Source organism: Vulpes vulpes, chromosome 2, assembly GCF_048418805.1.
Source record: "Vulpes vulpes isolate BD-2025 chromosome 2, VulVul3, whole genome shotgun sequence".
Classification (NCBI taxonomy): Eukaryota; Metazoa; Chordata; class Mammalia; order Carnivora; family Canidae; genus Vulpes; species Vulpes vulpes.
The window spans coordinates 34,146,289-34,169,018 of NC_132781.1; the positions used below are offsets into that span (position 1 = coordinate 34,146,289).

Genomic DNA, 22,730 nt, shown 5'->3' on the forward strand with positions numbered 1-22,730 from the left:
GTTTGTAGCAGCATTATCAGCAATAGACATACAATGGAGAGAGCCCAGATGTCCATTGACTGAAGATGTGGGGTGTGTGTGTGTGTGTGTATGAAATGGGAATTTACTCAGCCATGAAAAAAAAAATGAAATCTTGTCATTTGCAATGTAGAGTGTTGTGCCAAGTGAAATAAGTCAGTCAGAGAAAGAAAGACAAATACCATATGATCTCACTCATGTGGAATTTAAGAAAGAAAACAGATGAACATATGGGAAGGGGAAAAAGAAAAAAAAAAGAGAAAGAGAGGGAGAGAAACCATAAGAGACTCTTAATGATAGAGAAAAGCTGAGGTTTGATGGAGAGAGGTGGGTCGGGATGGGTTAGATGGGTGATGGGTATTAAGGAGGGCACTTGTGAGGAGCACTGGGTGTTGTATGTAAGTAATGAATCACTAAATTCTGCTTCAGGAACCAATATTGCCCTGTATGTTCACTAAAATTTAAGTAAGTTAAAAAGAAGAAAATACGTCTATCATCATAGAAGAAAAAAAATCAGTAAATCAATAAAGTCAGTGCTTCACACTTAATGCAATAGATGCCAATTTAAGAAGAAAATTAAATCTTTAGGGGCGCCTGGGTGGCTCAGTTGGTTAACCATCTGCCTTCAGCTCAGGTCATGATCCCAGGGTGGGATCAAGCCCCAAATGGGGCTCTCCACTCAATAGTGAGTCTGATTCTCTCTTTCACTCTCACTCTCACTCTGTGCTCTCTCTCTCAGATAAAATCTTTTTTAAAAAGTAAATCTTTAATTAGAAATCTGAATAAAAATAGAAAGTACTTTCTGCTGCAGTAGTTCAGTTTGTTTAAAAATATTAAATCTCGGGAGCACCTGCCTGGCTCCGTTGTAGAGCATATGACTCTTGATCTCAGAGCTTTGAGTTCAAACCCCACATTAGGTGCAGAGCTTACTAAAAAATAGCTTATTATTAAATCTGATATAGTTGAGTTACTGAAAAAGGAAGACTTATCCCAAAAAGAAAAATTCTCTCTTTGGAAATAAATTGTAAAATTACAAAACTGCATTGTAGAATTTGGTTAATGATTGATTTTGAGAGCCAATATATTTTAACTGGAAAGTGATTATCCTGTTAATATCTTTTAAAATATACCTTATTGGTTTAATTCCTTTGACTTTCTCACCAATCTCAGCAAATAAGTAGGAGGGAGTTAGTGTTAAGTTCTGTTCTATTTTCTTTTCTTTTTTTTTTTCAAAGAAAGATTTTATTTCTTTATTTGAGAGAGAGAGCATGCATGAGCAGGGGGAGAGGGAGAAGCACACTACCTGCTGAGCAGAGACCCTGATGTGGGGCTCAATCCCAGGAACCTGAGTTCATAACCTGAGCCAAAGACAGATACCCAACCAATTGAGCCACCCAGTTGTCCCTGTTCTATTTTCTTTTAGTGAGCCCAGCAGCCAACATGGGGCTTAAACTCACCACCCTGACTGAGATCAAGAGTCTCATGCTCTACCAACTGAGCCAGCCAGGTGTCCCCAGATTGGCACTTGCAAGAAAAAATATATACATATATAATTGTAGCATCAGCATACAGGAAAAAGAAAATCCTGGATATATGCTAGCCAGCCAATTGCATGTTTCAGCATGGGAGATAACATAGTGAAAATTAAAAGAGCACTGATTTCAGAGTCTGAAGGATCTGCCCTTTTACACTGTAGGAGCATTGAAAGGCTCAAGTAAAATGTTTTTGAAAACATTTCATAAAACTAGTACAAGCTGTGAAATGTAAGATGTCATTTTGTTTTGAGGGGTAATAAATACTTATTCAGTTATTGCCACATAAGCATTTTTTTCATCTTCTGGCTAGTGATCAACAGGTATCTTCTTTGGCTGTCTTGAAAAATCCTATGATTTTTAACTGTGACGTTAATCAGGGAGAAAGTCTGGCAAGTGGTGGAAGGAAAGAGAAAGACAAATGTGGTAGGTCAATATTTCCAAAAGAATGAGTTGGTTCAGGGCACCTGGGTGTCTCAGTCAGTTGAGTGTCTGACTTTTGATCTCAGGTCTTGATCTCAGGATTGTGAATTCAGGCCCCAAGTTGGGCTCCATGCTGGGTATGAAGCCTACTTTTTTAAAAAAAAAAGTATTGGTTCATAATTAGTTTATGACATTTTGTTCATCCCTAGATAATCCAGAGATAATCTGAAAACTAAAGTAACTGTTTTGGCCTATTCTTGAATTGTGGTAAAAGTTTATCTTCAAGGGTGTAATTAATGTTCTATAAGAGTTTATTTGCATATTTTCTAGTACAACCTATGTTTTTTTTTTAAAACCATTCATCAGAAGCAATGATTAAGTGAATCAAGTTGTGAGACATTTAATATTATAAACTCTGTAAAAGACCCATCTTTCATTCTTCTTTTACTTTTTATTAATGTTTTGATATCTTCTTTTTATACAGGACTTTGCTTCCCGGGCTAAACTGGCAGTTCAAAACCTAGTACAGAAGGTTGGATTTTTTGGCATTTTGGCCTGTGCATCAGTAAGTGAATTGTATTAAAAGTGAGAAATTCCAAGAAATACTGGATTTATATTTGATCCAATTTGTTTTTATTTTTTATTCCTTTTCCTTTTTTTTTGAAATTTTACTTATTTATTCATGAGAGACACACAGAGAGAGAAACAAAGGGAGAAGCAGGCTCCATACAGGGAACCTGAAGTGGCACTCGATCCCAGGACTCCAGGATCACACCCTGCCTGAGCTTAAAGGTAGACGCTCAACTGCTGAGCCACCCAGGCGTCCCATCCAATTTTGCTTTTTTTTTTTTTTTTTAATTTTTATTTATTATTTATGGTAGTCACACAGAGAGAGAGAGAGAGGCAGAGACACAGGCAGAGGGAGAAGCAGGCTCCATGCACCGGGAGCCCGACGTGGGATTCGATCCCGGGTTTCCAGGATCGCGCCCTGGGCCAAAGACAGGCGCCAAACCGCTGCGCCACCCAGGGATCCCCCAATTTTGCTTTTAAAGATAACACGCTAGAAAAAAAACGATAACATCTGAGTGAACAAAAATGCCATCACTTTTGATGAGTATGTAATGTTATTAATCATTCGTCATACTCATCAAATGAACTGTTTCTGTTGGATAGGTTCATATCTTGTTTATTGACCTTTTAAACATTTCATCTTGCCATGATGACTTCAGACCTAAGAGGCTTGTTTCAGTAATAAAAGAGATTTTTTTTTTTTAAGATTTTATTTATTCATGGGAGAGACACACAGAGAGGTAGAGACACAGAGAGAGAAGCAGGCTCCATGCAGGGAGCCCAATGTGGGACTTGATCCTGGGACCCCAGGATCACACCCTGGGCCTGAAGGCAGGTGCTAAACTCCTGAGCCACCCAGGCATCCCAATAAAAGAGATTTTTTTTTTAAGGTTTTTTAAAAGGAATAAAAGAAGAGGTAAAATTCTTCCTTTCCATGAAGAATTTATAAAATGAAGGGCATTTAACTAAATAACAATGACTTCATTCTTACCAGAGTTATAGATAAGTACTCTTTTTCCAGAATTTCAAGCATTAGTTACAAGGAAGAATTCATATGAAACCTGTTTTGGCTGATATTTACAATTATCAAGGTAATTGAAACCTCTCAGGCAAAGTTATGTGCAACTTTGGCTGCAATGAACTAAGAAGCCACTTACGTCAAAATTGTAGTTAATAGGGACAGCTGGGTGGCTCAGTGGTTAAGTGTCTGCCTTTGGCTCAGGGCATGATCCCAGAGTCCCAGGATCGAGTGCCGCATTGGGCTTCCTGCATGAAGCCTGCTTCTCCCTCTGCCTGGTCTCTGCCTCTCTCTCTCTCTCTCTCTCTCTCTCTTTGTGTCTCTCATGAATAAATAAATAAAATATTTAAAATGTATATATAGCTAATATCTCAAACTGCACATTTGTGAAATTAACATTCCTTGATGAGTTGGTATTTATCCTGGTCTTTTTCTAATATAATAGAAGCAGTTATGTTTGAAATGGAACATTTTGATCAAAGTTTTCTTTGGTAACCTGTACATAATTTTTGGCAGTTCAGTGGTGGATTTGGCCAGTATAACTAGTTACACCTAGTTGATATGATAAAAACTGCTACTGTAAATATAATTCACGAAATTATTGTCTAATGACACACAGTTCCCTTACCCATTATGTACTAGAATATGAATTCATCTTTGAGTACTCCTCCCTTAGCAAAGCAAATGGCTATAAAAGAGGACATTTGGTGCCAAAATTTCTAATGTGATGCAAACATTCTAGAGATTTACGTGTGCTTGAATTATTGTCTTTTGAACCTGGCAATATTAGAAATTTTCATAGTCTGATTTTTCTTTATAATGTAGAGCTCTTTATCATAATATTGACCTCAACCATTTGAACAATTTATAAGTATATTGTAGTGTGATATAGTAGAAAGAGAATTGCCTTTGGCATTCCTTTTTTTTTTTTTTTTTTTTTTTAAGATTTTATTTATTTATTCATGAGAGACACAGAGAGAGAGAGGGAGGCAGAGACGCAGGCAGAGGGAGAAGCAGGCTCCATGCAGGGAGCCCGACGTGGGACTCTATCCTGGGTCTCCGGGATCACACCCTGGGCTGCAGGCAGTGCTAAACCACTTCACCACCAGGGCTGCCCCCTTTGGCATTCCTAAACCAGTTTTGCCTCTTAGTAGCTATGTAACCTAGTCAGGTTACTCTCCAAACCCTGGTTTTCTAATTTTTAAAATGGGGCAATAAGACACTCATTGTAAAGGTTGATGTGAGGATTTAAGGAAATATATGTGAACTAACACAGTGCTTAGAACATTATTGTTCCACTGCCATCTTTTATTGTTATCTGTCAGTTTTCATTCAGTTACTGAGTGTTTGGAATAAAGAGATGAAAGATATATTCCCTTTCCTCCTCAAGGATCCTGAAGTCTAGTGAGGGAGACCATTGAAATACAGGAATAAATAGAAAGTGCTGTGAAAGTCAACAGAATGGGATTAAGCTGAGAGGCCTACTGGATAATAATGTCCTTACTTTGGAGGCTAAGTGAACAAGCATGGGAGCCACATTGCCTGGGTTGAAATCTTGCTCTGCTGCTGAATGAAATCCTACTATCCTGAATAAATTGTCAAACTTGTCTCTCACTTTTCTTTTCTATAAAATGAGTGTAATGATATCTTTTGGCATTGTTTTGGGAATTAAGTAAGTTGATGATGTCGAAAGATTAGAAAAGCACCGAACAAGTCAAAGCATTCAAGAAAAATTAGCTTTCATTATTCCTAGGGAAAACATGGAATACCTTCAATTTATTAAAACAAAAAATAGTATTTATTCTTTGGCACTCATCTATCCCTGTGTCCTCACTGTGAAAATCAACTTTCTATACTAGTCAGTCTTCTATATATTTGACTAGGAATAATCAATATTGAACATAAATTGATAGATCATTCTGGCCTTGTAGGCACTTTTTTCTGGAAAATTTTTGATACTTAAAGTGTTAAAAGCATATATACTTCAAATAAGTTTTTTAGTTATTTTGTTGTTAACATTCAAACTAAGATAAATAGGGGATCCCTGGGTGGCTCAGCAGTTGAGTGCCTGCCTTTGGCCCAGGGAGTGATCCTGGAGACTTGGGATCGAGTCCCACATCAGGCTACCTGCATGGAGCCTGCTTCTCTCTCTGCCTATATTTCTGCCTCTCTCTCATGAATAAATAAATAAAATCTTTTTAAAAAAGAAAACAAAGATAAATAAAACTCCTAGTTGAAGGAAAATTTCAAAGCTACTTAGTAGTTCTTTTAATCCCAGTCTTTATTTAGTCAGCAGTTGAAAAAAAAAAAAAAGAATAAATTGCATGCAACAATAAATACACTGATTATGCTCTACTGAGGGTATCCATACACTGAGGTGTCCAACATGTTTAGCAAATTCTAATTTTTAATCTACTCTTTTACATATCTTGTATACTTTAAATTAATTTCTTTGTCAACATGAGGTAGAGCCTGATAATAAAGGAAAACAAAATTGCAGTCCATGGAGTTATGAGGGTCATGTGAGAAAATACAAAAAAATGATCCATGTAAAGCTGTGCAGATGATATTGTTATTACATGATTATAAGACAGATGAAATTGCATAAAACATTTGAATTTGGGGGACACCTGGGTGGCTCAGTGGATGAGCATCTGCCTTTGGCGCAGAGTGTGATCCCAAGGTCCCAGGATCAAGTCTCTCATTGGGCTCCCTGTGGGGAACCTGATTCTCCCTCTGCCTATGTCTCTGCCTCTCTCTCTCTGTGTCTCTCATGAATAAAAATAAAATCTTTAAAAAAAAAAAAAAAAACAAAACAACCATTTGAATTTGGTTGAGAAAAACAAAACTGAGTTATTAAATCCAAGTGTTATAACAAAAGAATACTTGAATTCTAATTTAGTCGTGGCATTGTTTTTAAAAGAACATATGTCACAAATATTTTTTAAACAACTAGGCTTTGCTTTGAAAGTTCAAAAATGAAATTATATAAATTAATTAACTTCTGAGTTCTGCCAACTGCCACAAGGACAGAGTGCTTCTATGGGAGAAAAATGGATGAAGTGCTCAAAAACAGCTTGTGGTTTCTTTGCATTTTTACATGAAATTGTCTTTCAGCATTCTTGAAATGTGGGAATGTTTGGAAAAGGTATTTGTTGTGAATCACTTCTTTGTCTGGGACTGAGTATTCAAAACATCTGAATCTATGTGCTCATATTTCCACACTTGATTTTCTTTTTAAAATATATCACACAGCCCCACAGCCTTGGTCTGTCATACAAATGATGAGATTTGTATGTGCAAAATACAAATTATGAATTTATGTTGAGGAATAAAAGCACATCTACATGTAAATGTATTTGTAATTTTTTTTTAAGATTTTATTTATTTATTTATGAGAGACACAGAGAAAGAGGCAGAGACACAGGCAGAGGGAGAAACAGGCTGCTCGCAGAGAACCCAATGTGGGACTCGATTCCTGGACTCCGGGATCACGTCCTGAGCCAAAGGCAGATGCTCAATCCCTGAGCCACCCAGGAGTCCCTAGATAATATTCTTATTTCAAGCTGAAGATTTTAGAACCCTAGTAACTACTAAAATAATCTTAACTCTTTTTCTTCCTTTATACCTCACCTTAGACACAGCAAATGGCAAAATATCTGGTAAATGATACTAAATTCCTGTGGGTCCATTTTTTTTTAATAATCCAATTCTAATGTGATTTTTTTAAGAAAAGTATATTTGTGAGGTGTTGGCTATAAGTAGTGTAAACAGAAGGACATCTGGGTTTGTTTGGAACAGCAACCTGAGATGAATATGAGACCCAGCTTACAGAAACATTAGAATACTTGCCTAGCCTTCTGAACAGTCTAGTATTGATCAGGGAACCTATGAAAGCAAGGCTTAAACCATAATTCCACATAGCTGGAGGTGGTAAATTAAACTGTTGGATTATATATTTTAACCTTTTTTTTTTTTTTTAATAGATTCCAAATCCTCTATTTGATCTGGCTGGAATAACATGTGGACACTTTCTTGTACCTTTTTGGACTTTCTTTGGTGCAACTCTGATTGGAAAAGCAATAATTAAAATGCATATCCAGGTAATTATACCTTCTGATTTACTGCCTAATGATGATGAACCCATTAAACGGCATTGAAAATTAATTCCTTTGCTCATTCTAATATGAATTGTTAATATTTGGTTCTGCTTCTTTTGGTTGGTATCTTACTTAGGTATTTAACCGTGGAAAGTCACTTGGAGGTTAGTGAATTTGGTGCAGGTTTTCCCTGTCCTTATTGGAAAATTGTGCCACTTTAAGACTTTTCTCCTTCTTTTCTTTCCTTCCTTTTCCTCTCTCCCTTCTTGTCTGTCTTTATTTTACTTTTTACCTTGCGAAACTGCTCATCCAAGACTATTACCAAGCAAAAATAGTGTTCCTATATAGGAAAATACACATTATTTTCATACATAGTCCAAAAACGTCATATTTTTGCTGACCATTAGCTGCGAGAAGATTGCCTTTCACTAATTCTACTTTTCTTTTATACCCCCCAATAATACTCCTTCCTCTCAAGGCACCAGTCCTTTACAGAAAACCAGCCAGATGTTAGTGTAGGAGAGAATGGGGGAAAAGGGGAACTCTGAAGAGGTGAAGAGCTGTGGTTGTGGTTAGAGAAGTTAGAATCTGGGATCCCTGGGTGGCGCAGCGGTTCGGCGCGTGCCTTTGGCCCAGGGCGCAATCCTGGAGACCCGGGATCGAATCCCACATCGGGCTCCCGGTGCATGGAGCCTGCTTCTCCCTCTGCCTGTGTCTCTGCCTCTCTCTCTCTCTCTCTGTGTGACTATCATAAATAAATAATAAAAATTTAAAAAAAAAAAAAAGAGAGAAGTTAGAATCTGTTATTTTTCAAAGCCAGTCTTAACAAAAGCTTTAGGATAGAGGGGTGTGTGTGTGTACGTATGTATGTATGTGTGTGTATATATATATATATATATACATATATATATATACATACGCATATGAATGGAAAGAGAATAAAATGTAATGAATATGTACTTCTAGAACTATGATATGAATTACTTTTAAAAGGACAAACTCACTAGAAAAAAATAAAATTTAACTAAAAAGAATTTCTTAATCAGTGATGTTTGCAACACAGACATTCACAAAAGGAAAGGCAAGAGCAGTAATATTTGTGCCCTAATAAGATTCCTTCAAAATTAAAAGTACCTCTGTCCCAAGTTTCATCTTAATATAATACCTCTCTGCCTTCACTTATTAGAAGAGAAGAATGAGACAGAAAAACTTCAGCTGCTTTTACCTGCCCAGTTTCTAATATTAGATTTTGGTATTTGGAGTAAGTTTATTGAGCCTAACAAAAAAAAAAAAAAAAAAAAAAGTTTATTGAGCCTATCCTCTACTCCTCTGCCATGATAATCACTCACAATTCCAAGGGCATTCCTCCTTCAAGGAATGTATTTTCTCCCATTTACATTTAAGTATATTGTTCAATGAAATGAGTTTTTTAATATTGGAATGCTAGTTACTTTGGTAAATACTACAATACCGTGTTAGGATTTTTTTTCAAATAATACAGTACAATTCTGAGTAGTAAATTATTTTGCAGTATATCAGAAGATAATTTTTTCTTTGATCTTTTTAGCTCTTTCTGAAGGAAGGGGGAAGCTATCATTTTGCTTTTTAAAAATTATTAATTATTCCTAAGAAACAATAACAAATTATTTTAATTCCCTTTATAATAGCAACTTCTTTGAGAATCCATAAGCTTTATGCACCCAGCTTTGTGTAGTAACTGTCTACATAAATTATGGTAAAATGTATTATGCTAAGAGTATTCTGTAGTGATAGGGCATGCAACTTATCAGATTTTTCATTACAAAATATTAAAAATAGTATATTTTTAAACGTTCTCCGTTTTTTTTCAAGTTCTGATAATGCTTAATTTTTTTGTATAGTACTTCACACTTTAAACCACTTAGTGTTTATGAGCTGATTTTATTGTTATAATCCTCAGAGAAATTACTACTCCCATTTTGTAATTGTCTTACAAATGCTTAGGAAGTTAATAAGTAATAGTAGCCTAAGAAAATAAGTAACAGCTGAAATTTGAACCTGTGTCTACTGGCTTCAAGTTCAGTGTTCTGTCTGTTCTTTTCAGTTGCCTTCTAAACTATAAATTATTTATGTGATTAAAGAAACTGAATTGTTTACTGTCTGCAATTTATCAGGACCTGTGCCATGCAATGTCCATTGGTCATCTCAAAACAATCCTGTGAGATGGTTATTATCCGTATTTTCATACATAGGCAAACTGATTGTTAGAGAAGACAAAAATTCTTCTCGTGCCTAAAGCCCTGGAATTTGGGATGCCTAGGTGACCCAGCAGTTGAGCGTCTGCCTTCGGCTCAGGGTGTGATCCTGGGATCCGGGATCAAGTCCCGCAGTGGGTTCCCTGCGAGAAGCCTGTTTCTCCCTCTGCCTATGTCTCTGGCTCTCTCTCTGTGTCTCTCATGAAAAAATAAATGAATCTAAAACAAATAAACAAACATGGAATTCAAACCAAACTCTATAAATTTAAAGCTATACCCAATATATATGTGGAAAGAAAAAAAGAAAGCCAAAATCCTTTTACATTTCTGAAAGCAGAGAATCTGAGTTCCTTCACTAAACTGAGACCATGGGATATGTTTGCTGTGTTCCATTGTACAATGGATACAGACTTTCTAAAGGCATGTCACTTGATGTACATCCAGATGAGCTCCAGGCAACAGACATTTCTCATTCTTTGGGTAAGCAATAGTAACACATAATATGAATATTTTAACTGTTTCTGAAGTAACTAGAAGGAAACCCCACACACAGATTTTTCTGTAATCTAGCAAACCCATTTTTTTTTTCTGGTTCTTTTCCCCTTTTCTTCAGCCTAAAGTAGTCAAAAATATTGTCATTTTTATTAATATCTTGCTATTTGTTAAACTTCCCCTAAAAACTTCAAAGTAGCTGGGGCACCTGGGTAGCTCAGTGGTTAAGTGTGCCTTCCCCTCAGGTCATGATCACGGGATTCTGGGTTCAAGTTCCACATCAGGCTCCTCGCGGGGAATCTTCTTCTCCCTCTGCCTATGTCTCTGCCTCTCTGTGTGTCTCTCATGAGTAAATAAATAAAATCTTTGAAAATTTTCAAATTAGGGATCCCTGGGTGGCACAGCGGTTTGGCGCCTGCCTTTGGCCCAGGGCGCGATCCTGGAGACCCGGGATCGAATCCCACGTTGGGCTCCCGGTGCATGGAGCCTGCTTCTCCCTCTGCCTGTGTCTCTGCCCCTCTCTCTCTCTCTCTCTGTCTCTCATGAATAAATAAATAAAATCTTAAAAAAAAATTTTTTTTCAAATTAGACCACCTTGTAATATTAGATTGGGATTTCCAAAGTCGTTATATTTATACTCATACTTAATATTTCACATACCCTATAACTTTCTCACTGTGTGTATTATTTATTGCCTCTTTATCTTTCCACCACAGACACATAGAAATATAAGCTCCATGAAGGTAGAGAATTTTGTCTTTGGCTCACTGAGGTATTCTAGTGCCTAGAATATAGCATGTGACTTGTAGTAGACAGTAAATTTTTTTAAAGATTTTTTTTAACATTTTATTTATTTATTCATGAGAGACACACACAGAGAGAGAGGCAGAGACACAGGCAGAGGGAGAAGCAGGCTCCACGCAGGAAGGCCAACACGGGACCCGATCCCGGGACCCCAGGATCACACCCTGGGCTGAAGGCAGGCACTAAACTGCTAAGCCACCCGGGCTGCCCAAAGATTTTATTTTTAAGTGATCTGTACACCCAATGTGGGGCTCAAACTCACAACCCTGAGGTCAAAACTCCCATGCACTACCGAGCGAGCCAACCAGGCACCCACTCAGTAAATTTGAGTTTTTTTGGGATTTCATTAATTTGGGATACCTGAGTGGCTCAGTGGTTGAACATCTGCTTTTGGCTCAGGTTGTGATCCTGGGATCTTGGGATTAAGTCCCACATCAGGCTTCCTGCAGGAAGCCTACTTCTCCCTTTGCCTATGTCTCTGCCTCTCTCTGTTGTCTCTTATGAATAAATAAATAAAAATCTTAAAAGAATTAGTTTGAGGGAAAGAAAGAGAGTATGCACAAGCGTGAGCAGGGAAAGGGGTAGGGGAGAGAGACTCTCAAGCAGACGTTGTGCTAAGTGCAGGGCCCTATGCAGGGCTCAATCCCACAGTGCTTATTAGATCATGACCCAAGCTGAAACCAAGAGTCAGATGCTCAACTGACTGAGCCACCCCGGCACCCCACCCTACTAATAAATAAATTTTTAATAAATGAATATAAGATTTTTCATTCTATTGAAGGACCTTATTTTATAAATAGTTTCTTCTTTGTTCATTCTGGCACTGTTAGTTTCCTACGCCCATATCTTTTTTTTTTTTTCCTACTCAACCCTTTCCTCTACACACATGGTTGAGTGGGCTATTTGGTGGTCTGTGGTTTTTGTTTACTTGGTAGAATCTCCACTCTGACCTCTAGCCCGAATGACTCTGAGATGAGACATATGTTCTTAAATATCTGACACATTTATGTCTTACCCAGCACAGTGAATTTTCAAGCTGTTACATATAAAAAGAAAGTCAAAGTCTTGTTTTGTTTTCAAGCAATGGAATTATGCAATTATCTGGGCATTGGCTTATTTTCAATGTTAGGAAATTATGGTAGGGAAAACTCATGGTGGTGAAATCACTGAGAGACAAAACTATTAGCTCTAATTCTTAGTGAAAGATTTATAGCTCCAATGGCTGGCTTTTATAGAAACTAGAAGGATCCCTATATATTAATGCTTTTCTCCCTAAATAATCTGTAATAATTGTCTTGTTAGTTTCATAATCTTCATACACCATGTGTATAACTGTTTATGAAATCATCATCCATCTTGTAACTATTTTTAACATCTATATGTGCTTTTTTTCATAAGATAGGTAGTATCTTTTTAAAATTGTTACATAAACAGGGACAACTGGGTGGCTTGGTTGGTTGAGCATCTGCCTTTGACTCAAGTCATGATCCCAGCATCCTGGTATTGAGCCCACATTGGCCTCCCCGCTTGGTGGGGAGTCTGCTTCTGCTTCTTCCTCTTCCCTTCCCCCTGCTTATGCTCTCTCTGTCAAATAAATAAAATAATACATACATACATACATACATACATACTTTAAAAAAATAATTGGGGCAGCCGCGGTGGCACAGCAGTTTAGCGCCGCCTGCAGCCCACGTCGTGATCCTGAAGACCTGGGATCGAGTCCCACATCAGCCTCCCTGCATGGAGCCTGCTTCTCCCTCTGCCTGTGTCTCTGCCTCTCTCTCTCTGTGTCTCTCATGAATATAAATAATAAAATAATAATAATAATAATAAATAATTGAGTTGGGACCCCTGGGTGGCTCAGTGGTTGAGCATCTGCCTTCGGCTCAGGGCATGATCCTGGAGTCCTGGGATCGAGTCCCACGTCAGGCTCCCTGCATGGAGCCTGCTTCCCGCTCTGCCTGTGTCTCTGCCTCTCATGAATAAATAAATAAAATCTTTAATAAATAAATAAATAAATAAATAAATAAATAAATAAATAATTGAGTTGAGGATATTTGCTACCTGTTAGCACTAAATGCATCTTTACTTATAACTAAAGTATCAGCATCTTTACTTAATGGAGAGTACTGGGGCACATGGGTGGCTCATTTGGTTAAGCTTTTGCCTTCAGCTCAGGTCATGGTCTCAGAGTCCAGGGATCGAGCCCCACATCTGGCTCCTTACTCAGCGGGGAATCTGCCTCTCCCTCTCCTTCAGCCCCTACCCCCTGCTTGTGCACACACACTCTCTCTTCTCTCAAATAAATAAATCTTTAAAAAAAAAAAAAGGAGAGTACTTCAGTAGCACCAAATTGAAAATGACCCAATTCTGATAATGATTCTCAGTAACCCATTGATGCTTTTGCTTGTACATAAGCCTAAAAGTCAGGGTCTGAGAATGAAACTTTTGTAATAACTTCTATAAACTCTCAACGAAGGATGTACAGGCTTTTCAGGATCCTCTGGATTAGATTTAGCCCAGACCCATGTCCTCAGTTTGACCAGCTTTAATTTTGGTAATGGCTGTGTGGGAACCCATGACTTCAGTTTGTATACTCCACTCTAAGATCCATAGTACATGTGGAATGTCCACCCAGCCTTGGGTTTCATGACTCACATTTTTCCTTCAGACATAGTCATGTATCCTGTAAGACTTGATTCGTGCTTAAGGAAAAACATCTTTAAAATACAAAGTAGGTAGCATTTGCAAGGCAAGTGGTGTTTTTGTATTTTTTTTTTTAAGAATTTTAAAAATTGTATTTGGAGCAGCACCTCGCCTTTTTAGACTCTTAACAGATTATTAATTTATATTGAGGTTTTCTGATAACAGATACTTATTTTAACTGGTATTTTCTCTACAGAAAATCTTCGTTATAATAACATTCAGCAAACACATAGTGGAGCAGATGGTGGCTTTCATTGGGTGAGTAATTATTTGTGGGTTAATATTAATGTCATCACTGTTCAAATAGAAGAAAATGTATAAAAAATTTTATTGGGACAGAATTTTTCTGATACCTTTTTATTTTTTGAGGAGAAATCTTTTGCCCTGTTATTAGTTAAATTGAAGACTTTCTTACCCTACAGCAGGGAAAGATGAAATTTAAATAATCCTTATTTTAGATTTTTAATTAAATGTTAATTTAAAGTCATAGAATTCTTGATTTAAAAAAAGCTTTGAAGTTTGAGACTGTTGCTCCTCCAAAAAAATAAGAAATCCTCTTTATATAAAAGACATGTGTGTATTATTACAGTTTAATTGTGCTTTAGTACAATGCTATGATTTTTAGCCAAAATTGGATGCCAGATACACAGTTGCATTTAATTTAAATATAAATCTTACATAAAAATCAATATTTTGTTAAGTAAGGCATGATAAGATGGTATAATATTACAAAATATGTCAGTTATGAACCTATTACTTCACTAGAGAAAAAAATCGGCCATTTTAAAAGACTAGACTATCCAAAGCTTTTATTTTTGTGTTTATAGTTGTGAGTAAAGTCATTTACAATTTATGCTTTAAATGGTAATGTCACATACTTGTGGAGTACCTTGATAAAACAGTAGACCCTTTGGTTAGTCAAATTAATTATCAACTAGAATGGGAATACTGTCAGATAATGAAACTTTTTTATGTATTTTTTTTTTATTCAATGTTTATAGGTGAGCGGTTTTCTTTTCCTTAATAGTTTAACTGGTCAAGGGCACCTGGCTGGCTCAGTCCATAGAGCTGGCAACTCTTGATCTCTGGGTTGTGAGTTTGAGCCCCACATCAGGTGTAGGGATTAGTTAAAAATAAAATCTTAAAAAAGATTAACTGCCCAATGGTAGAAAGTACTCTTTATGTAATTTTACCATAAATCTTTATCTCAAAAGCCATTTATAAAACAAAACTTCTGGGGATGCCTGGGTGGCTCAGTAGTTAAGCATCTGCCTTTGGCCCAGGACATGATCCTGGAGTCCGGGGATCGAGTCCCACATCAGGCTCCCTGCATGGAGCCTGCTTCTCTCTCTGCCTGTGTCTCTGCCTCTCTCTCTCTGTGTCTCTCATGAATAAATAAAATCTTTAAAAAAAAAAAATTAAAAATTAAAACACTTATGAAAATTTTTGCTATTTTAAAAAAATTGCCATTTGGAAGTGAGTTCATGAGTATTAGTTTTATTCTTTAAACCGTGAATTTTATATATATATATATATACGTATATGTATATATTCTCTTCTATATATGATATATTTTACAATAAAATAGTATTTAATATTTTCTATTATGGTTTTAATATAATAGAAGAAAAACATATTTTTGAGAATATACTCAGATACTCAGTGGGGCCAGTTACTGGTTTTATTACTTCCTAATCTTCTGATTATAAATGTGGATTATAGGGGATCCCTGGGTGGCGCAGTGGTTTGGCGCTTGCCTTTGGCCCAGGGCACGATCCTGGAGACCCGGGATCGAATCCCACATCGGGCTCCTGGTGCATGGAGCCTGCTTCTCCCTCTGCCTGTGTCTCTGCCTCTCTCTCTCTCTCTCTCTGTGACTATCATAAATAAAAATTAAAAAATAAAAAAATAAAATAAATAAATGTGGATTATAGTTTGTCCATTAAAATGTAATTACTCTAGTTTTTTGTTCTCTGGATCCTTACAAATAACTGGTTTATAAGTTACCATACATCACATTCAGAAACCAAGCAGAAATATTCTTTTTCCTTATTTTTAAATACAAAGAAGACATTTCATCTGTTTTTAGAGCTATTATTCCACCTCTAGAATTCCAAAGGGCCTAGAGCTGAGTACTACACAAACCCAGAAGTTACCTGGGTGACTGTGGATGTAGCACTATACCTTCTTCCCTTCTCCTGTCCCAAAGCTGAGCATTTGTAAAAGGAAGTTTTTCCAGGCACGTAGCAGCTCTATCCATTGGGGCATCCCACTCTTGATTTGGCTCAGGTCATGATCTCCAGTGTCATGGGATCAAGCCTCCCAGTGGATTTCATGCTCAGCAGGGAGTCTGCTTAAAGATTCTCTACCTCTGCCCCTTCCCCCCACTTGCTTACATGTCCATGCACACTCTATATATACAATAAACAATAAATTAATCTTTAAAAGGGGGGCAGTTTTTCAGCATTTTATACATACTCACTACCACTATCTTCTGTGTCCCCAGCCTTTGGAGTTTCTAAAAAGCTAGATTAGGTAACTACCTATCTTATCTACACACATCAAGTTACATTCCCTTCCACTCTGTTCTCCATACTGCAGTTAGTAACATTTTAAAAATATTAATCTGAAAAAGAATAAATAAGTAGATAAAAAAAATAAAAATATTAATCTGAGTATGTCACTGCCACCGTCCTTACCTCCAGCTCCTCATATTCTTAAAACCCTTTACTTCGTTTTTTTTCTTTTTACTTTCTTAAGATAAAGCTAAAATACTGTCTAGAGAGCCTTCTATGATATATTGCATATAATTTTCTTTTCTTGAGTCTTCCATCAGTGGTCTTTACTTGCTTGTGGTTTTTCCTTTGCCTAGTTCAGGGTTTCTTAACCTTTGCACTATTGACATTTTAGGCCAGCTAGTTCTTTGTTGTGGGAGAGTATTCTATGCATTGTAAGATACTTAATTGCATCCTGTCCTCTTACTCACTAGATGGTAGTAGTATCTCCTAGCCATGACAATCAAAAATGTCTGCAGACATTACCAAATATCCTAATGCACTTATGCCTCCACTACCTCCACCAACCCCACTGAGAATCATTGGCCCAGATAATGCCATTCATTCATTCATTCACTCATTCATTCATTTATTCATTTTAAGTGGGTTCCATGCCCAGCACAGAACCCAACACAGGGTTTGAACTCACGGCCCTGCGATCAAGACCTGAACTGAGGGGATCCCTGGGCGGCTCTGCGGTTTAGCGCCTGCCTTTGGCCCAGAGCGTGATCATGGAGTCCCAGGATCAAGTCCCGCGTTGGGCTCCCTGTGTGGGCCTGCTTCTCCCTCTGCCTGTGTCTCTGGCCCACCCTCCTCTCTCTCTATCATGAATAAATAAATAAAATCTTTAAAAAAAAAAAAAAAAGACCTGAGTTGAGATCAAGTCAGATGCTTAACCAACTGAACCATCCAGGCACCCCTATATAACATCCTTTAGATTTCAACTATTATATTAACAAAATGCCTTCCCTAACTGAAATCAGATATCCTTTTTTCTAGAGACATCTGTTCATAGCAGTATGTACTACATGCATTGACAGTTGTGTTTTTACATTTATGTTTGAGGGTATGTGATTATTATATTGTATCTATAGCACCTAGCATGATAAATATATAATGGATATAGTGAACACAGGGTGCCCATGTAAAGATCTGGCTGATAGGAATTAGCATATCATTTCATAGCCCAGAATCTTCTGTTTTCTCAGCCTTTGGAGTTTCTCAAGTTATATAACTTATCTACAGTAAACAGAAATAATAGGATCTTTATAATCTTAGGCCAACAAATTAAAGTTAGAATTCCCTTTTTTTTTTTAAGATTTTATTTATTTATTCATGAGAGAACAGAGAGAGAGGCAGAGACACAGGCAGAGGGAGCAGCAGACTCCATCCGCAGGGAGCCCCATGCGGGACGCGATCCTGGGACTCCAGGATCACACCCTGGGATGAAGGCAGGAGCCACCGCTGAGCCACCCAGGGATCCCCTAAAGTTAGAATTTCTTATGGTTTTCAAAAGTAGTTATTTCTTACCTTTAATATCTCATCTAGCACAGCCTTCAAAAAAATCTAGTGGTGGGCAGCCCAGGTAGCTCAGCGGTTTAGCACCACCTTCACCCCAGGGTGTGATCCTGGAGACCTGGGATCAAGTCCCATGTCAGGCTCCCTGCATGGAGCCTGCTTCTCCCTCTGCCTGTGTCTCCCTCTGCCTTTGTCTTTGCCTCTCTCTCTGTGTGTCTCTCATGAATAAATAGACAAAATATTTTTTAAAAATCTAGTGGTTCTTTTTTTTTTTTTTTTTTTAAGATTTCATTTTTAAGTAATCTCTATACCCAACATGGAGCTTGAACTCACAACCTCAGGATCAAAAGTTGTATGTTCCTCCAAATAAACCAGCCAGTGGCCCAGTGATTCTTCCTTCTTTCTTTTCTTTTTTTTTTTTTAAGATATTATTTATTTATTTATTTATTTATTTATTTATTTATTTATTTATTTGAGAGAGAGCATGGGTAAGGGGAGGGCCAGAGGGAGAAGCAGGCTCCCACTGAGCAGGGATCCCGATGCAAGGTTCCATTCCAGGACCCAGGGATCATGACCTCAACCTAAAGCAGATGTTCAACCAACTGACAGCTGAGCCACCCAGGTGCCCCTGATTCTTCCTTCTTAAAGATGGTTTTGCATAAAGTTATCCTAAGATATTCAAGACCTGCTAGAATCCAATCTTTATTGAATTAAAGGGGTGGTATTATATATATTTTTTAAGATTTTATTTATTCATGAGAGATACAGAGAGACAGAGACACAGGCAGAGGGAGAAGCAGGCTCCATGCAGGGAGCCCAATATAGGACTCGATCCTGGGAATCTGGGATTATGCCCCGAGCCAAAGGCAGACACTCAACCACTGAGCCACCCAGGCGTCCAGTGGTATCATATTTTTAAAATTGTTTTCAGGAGATAGATACTGGAATGTCTTGATATCCTCATCTTTTCCCCAGTGTTATCCACAGGGATTATCTCATCAACTTCTTTTCTAGATAATGTATTAAACAGTATAATCAGACTTAGCAGATGATAATAATTCTTTATTACCAGATACCAATCGGTATATTTTTCATATCTGTCAGGAAAAAATGATCTTTTAATCAAATACTCCAGTTGTGCTTGACATGATTTGTTTTCCCATATTTTGAAGTAGGAAATGCTTTTAAATACAAGTGTTCAAATGGAAGTACCTAAGTGACTTGGTTGGTTAAGCATCTGCCTTCGGCTCAGGTCATGATTCCAGGGTCCTGGGATTGAGTCCTGCATCAGGCTCCCTGCTTGGTGGGGAGTCTGCTTCTCCCTCTACCCCCGTCCTCTGCTAGTGACTTCTCTCTGTCATACTCTCTCTTTCCCTCTCAAATAAATAAATAAAATCTTTTAAAAAATAAAACAACACAGGTATTCAAATGATAAATAGACTCACCAAGCCTAGACTGAAAATTAAAGTTCAATAAGGAGAATGAATTTTTAGTAGTCATAAATTTATTATTATATATCATAATAAGTAGTTTAGCAATTTATTTCAGAAAAGAGAAGAAGTTAACTTGACTCCCTTGACCCATTGCTGAGTTGAACCGAAAATAGTACCTCTAGCTTGCTGTAATAATATTATCCTCTGATTGTTAGTTGTCTCTCTTTACACTATTAAACTATAAATCATTTAGCAGTTGATCAAACTAAACTAGTAAAGTTTGGAATATAGCCTTTTGAAGGATATTTTGAAGCTATATATAGTTTTATTTTTTATTATTATTATTATTTTAAAGATTTTATTTATTTATTCATGAGAGACACAGAGAGAGAGAGAGAGAGGCAGAGACACAGGCAGAGGGAGAAGCAGGCTCTATGCAGGGAGCCTGACGTGGGACTTGATCCCTGGTCTCCAGGATCATGCCCTGGGCTGAAGGCAGCGCTAAACCGCTGAGCCACCAGGGCTGCCCTATATATAGTTTTATATATATAAAAACAACTATGGGAGTGATGAGTTACAATTATAGAGAAAAAAAATCAAAAGACAAGACCAAAAAAAGCAACAACTCAAATTTAAAATGATGATATACTAAGACAAGGAAGAATGAAAAATGAACCCAAACAGTAAAGAAGAGCTAGGAAGTGGAATATGAATAGTGTGCATCGCCTTTGAACAAAATAAATTGAGATTTGAATATGAACTCTGCCCTAAACCAGTTCTTTAACTTCTCTCTGCATCTACTTCTATTTGCTCTTTTTTCAAATAATACATCTTTCTTTTTTAAAAAAAAAAGATACAGAGCAGCCTGGGTGGCTCAGTGGTTCAGCACTTGCCTTATACCCAGGGCATGATCCTGGAGTCCCGGGATCTAGTCCCACGTCGGGCTCCCTGCATGGAGTGGAGCCTGCGTCTCCCTCTGCCTGTGTCTCTGCCTCTTTCTCTCTAGATCTCTCATGAATAAATAAATAAAATATTTTTAAAAAATAAAAAAAGATACATTTATTTATTTGAGTGAGTGAGCAGGAGGAGGGACAGAAGGAGAGAGAGAATCCCAAGCTGACCCCCCGCTGAGCACAGAGCCTTCACAGGGCTCCTTCCCATAATCCTCAGATCATGACCTGAGCTGAAATCAAGAGTGAGATTCAGGCGCCCCTCAAACAGTATGTTTATTTGGGTAGCATTTCTTCTTTAGTTCAGGAGGCAACTGACAACCTTTCCAACTTCCAAACAAACGGAAATGTCCTGTATAAAAATATTTTACAGTTTAGTTGAAACATACTCATATCAGTGATATAACATTCCAAGGCTTGTGGATTTTTAAAACGCCTTCAGTCTCAGTTTTTTGTTGCCTGTGGGTTTTTGTTTTGTTTTGTTTTTGCCTGTGTTTTTAGTCTTATTTTCCAGTTTCTGTTGACTGTTAGAAAGGTAGACTGTTAAGTGACTATATTGTGTACTCTCAGGGAGGATCGAGGGAAAGCCTAAATCCTGACCTTTAACTAGGATGAAGTTTTGGGTTTTTTTTTAAGATTTTATTTATTTATTCATGAAAGACGCAGAGAGAGAGAGAGAGAGGCAGAGACACAGGCAGAGGGAGAAGCAGGCTCCACGCAGGGAGCCTGATGTGGGACTCGACCCCAGGTCTCCAGGATCATGCCCTGGACCGAAGGCAGGCACTAAACCACTGAGCCACCCAGGGATTCCCCTTTTTTAAAAAAAAATTATTTATTTATTCATGAGAGACCCAGAGAGAGAGAGAGAGAGAGAGAGGCAGAAACACAGGCAGAGGGAGAAAGGATGAAGTTTTTCATCAAAGATTGTACAAATAACTCTTGAGGATATTAATAATTATTTTTATTTTTTTAAACCGATCTTTGCATTTTTTAAAAGATTTTATTTATTTATTCATGAGAGAGAGAGAGAGAGAGAGAGACAGAGGCAGAGGCAGAGGCAGAGGGAGAAACAGGCTCCATGCAGGGAGCCAGACACCGGACACAATCCCAGGTCTCCAGGATCATGCCCTGGGCCGAAGGCGGCACTAAACCGCTGAGCCACCCGGCCTTCCCCAAGGATATCAATATTTAAATTAATTTATTTTTGTAAGTATTCTCTGCACCCATCGTGGGGTTCAGATTCACATCCCAGACCAAGAATCATATACTCTTCTGACTGAGCCAGCCCAGGTGCCTCAAGGATACTATTTTTTTTAACATAGCACTTTACATAGTTATTATTACTGTTTACTTCTAATTATAACTCTGTATGATGGATATTTTTCCCTCTTATTAATAAGGAAATGGGCTCTGAGTGGTTATAAATAACTCATTTATATAATTTCTACTTTAGTTTTTTTTTCATTGGAAGGGTATTATACTATATGTAGTCGTTTTACACTTTTCATTTATTATGTTACTAATATTATTATGTGTTGCTGAATATTATTCATTTTGGCTGCTGTATGTTAATCCATTGGGAATTATTTATCCATTTATCATCAATGAACATTTGGGGGCAGCCCGGGTGGCTCCGCGTTTTAGCGCCACCTTCCGCCCAGGGTGTGATCCTGGAGACGCAGGATCGAGTCCCATGTCTTGCTCCCTGCATGGAGCCTGCTTCTCTGCCTGTCTCTGCCTCTCTTTCTGTGTGTCTCTCATGAATAAATAAATAAAATCTTAAAAAAAAAAAAAAAGAAAAGAAAAGAAAAGAAAGGGCAGCCCGGGTGGCTCAGCGGTTTAGTGCTGCCTTCAGCCCAGGGCGTGATCCTGGAAACCCGGGATCTAGTCCCACGTCGGGCTCCCCGCATGGAACCTGCTTTTCCTCTGCCTGCATCTCTGCCTCTCTCTCTGTGTGTGTCTCTCATGAATAAATAAATGAATAATATCAGAAAGGAAAAGAAAGAAGAAAGAAAGAAAGAAAGAAGAAAGAGAGAGAGAGAGGAGAGAAAGAAAGAGGAGAAAAGCAAAGAAAAGAAAAGAAAAGAGAAAAGAAAAAAAGATAATTTTGCCTAGGACCAAATTTGGGCAAATTCTTACCTGTCAAACTGCTCACCGCCATCGCCCCACCCCCATATCTTGGTGGTGCAGTTTAGTATTAATTTTACAGAGGTATGAATGCTATACTGATGACTGAAAGAAATATTCCTTTCCAGAGGGCTCTAGCCTTAATGTAACTAGGAAGTAGCCCAGCTAAATATAATACCCTAAGTATACCCTTGGCCTTTGGTATTTTTAGTACAGTATGTCATTGTATGACAGTCCTAAGATCGCAGAG

The 22,730-nt window shown here is 37.7% G+C and overlaps 1 protein-coding gene across 6 annotated transcripts in view; it reads left to right on the forward strand.

Moving 5' to 3' along the window:
• Positions 1–22,730, forward strand: part of VMP1 (vacuole membrane protein 1) — a 143,327-nt gene that overhangs the window by 103,496 nt on the left and 17,101 nt on the right. For all 6 annotated transcript variants that reach the window (XM_025996047.2, XM_025996048.2, XM_072747623.1 and 3 more), the window contains 3 exons: positions 2,458–2,538; positions 7,548–7,664; positions 14,094–14,155. In XM_025996047.2, coding sequence (XP_025851832.1) covers positions 2,458–2,538; positions 7,548–7,664; positions 14,094–14,155 — 260 coding nt within the window. The remainder of the gene's footprint in view (positions 1–2,457; positions 2,539–7,547; positions 7,665–14,093; positions 14,156–22,730) is intronic.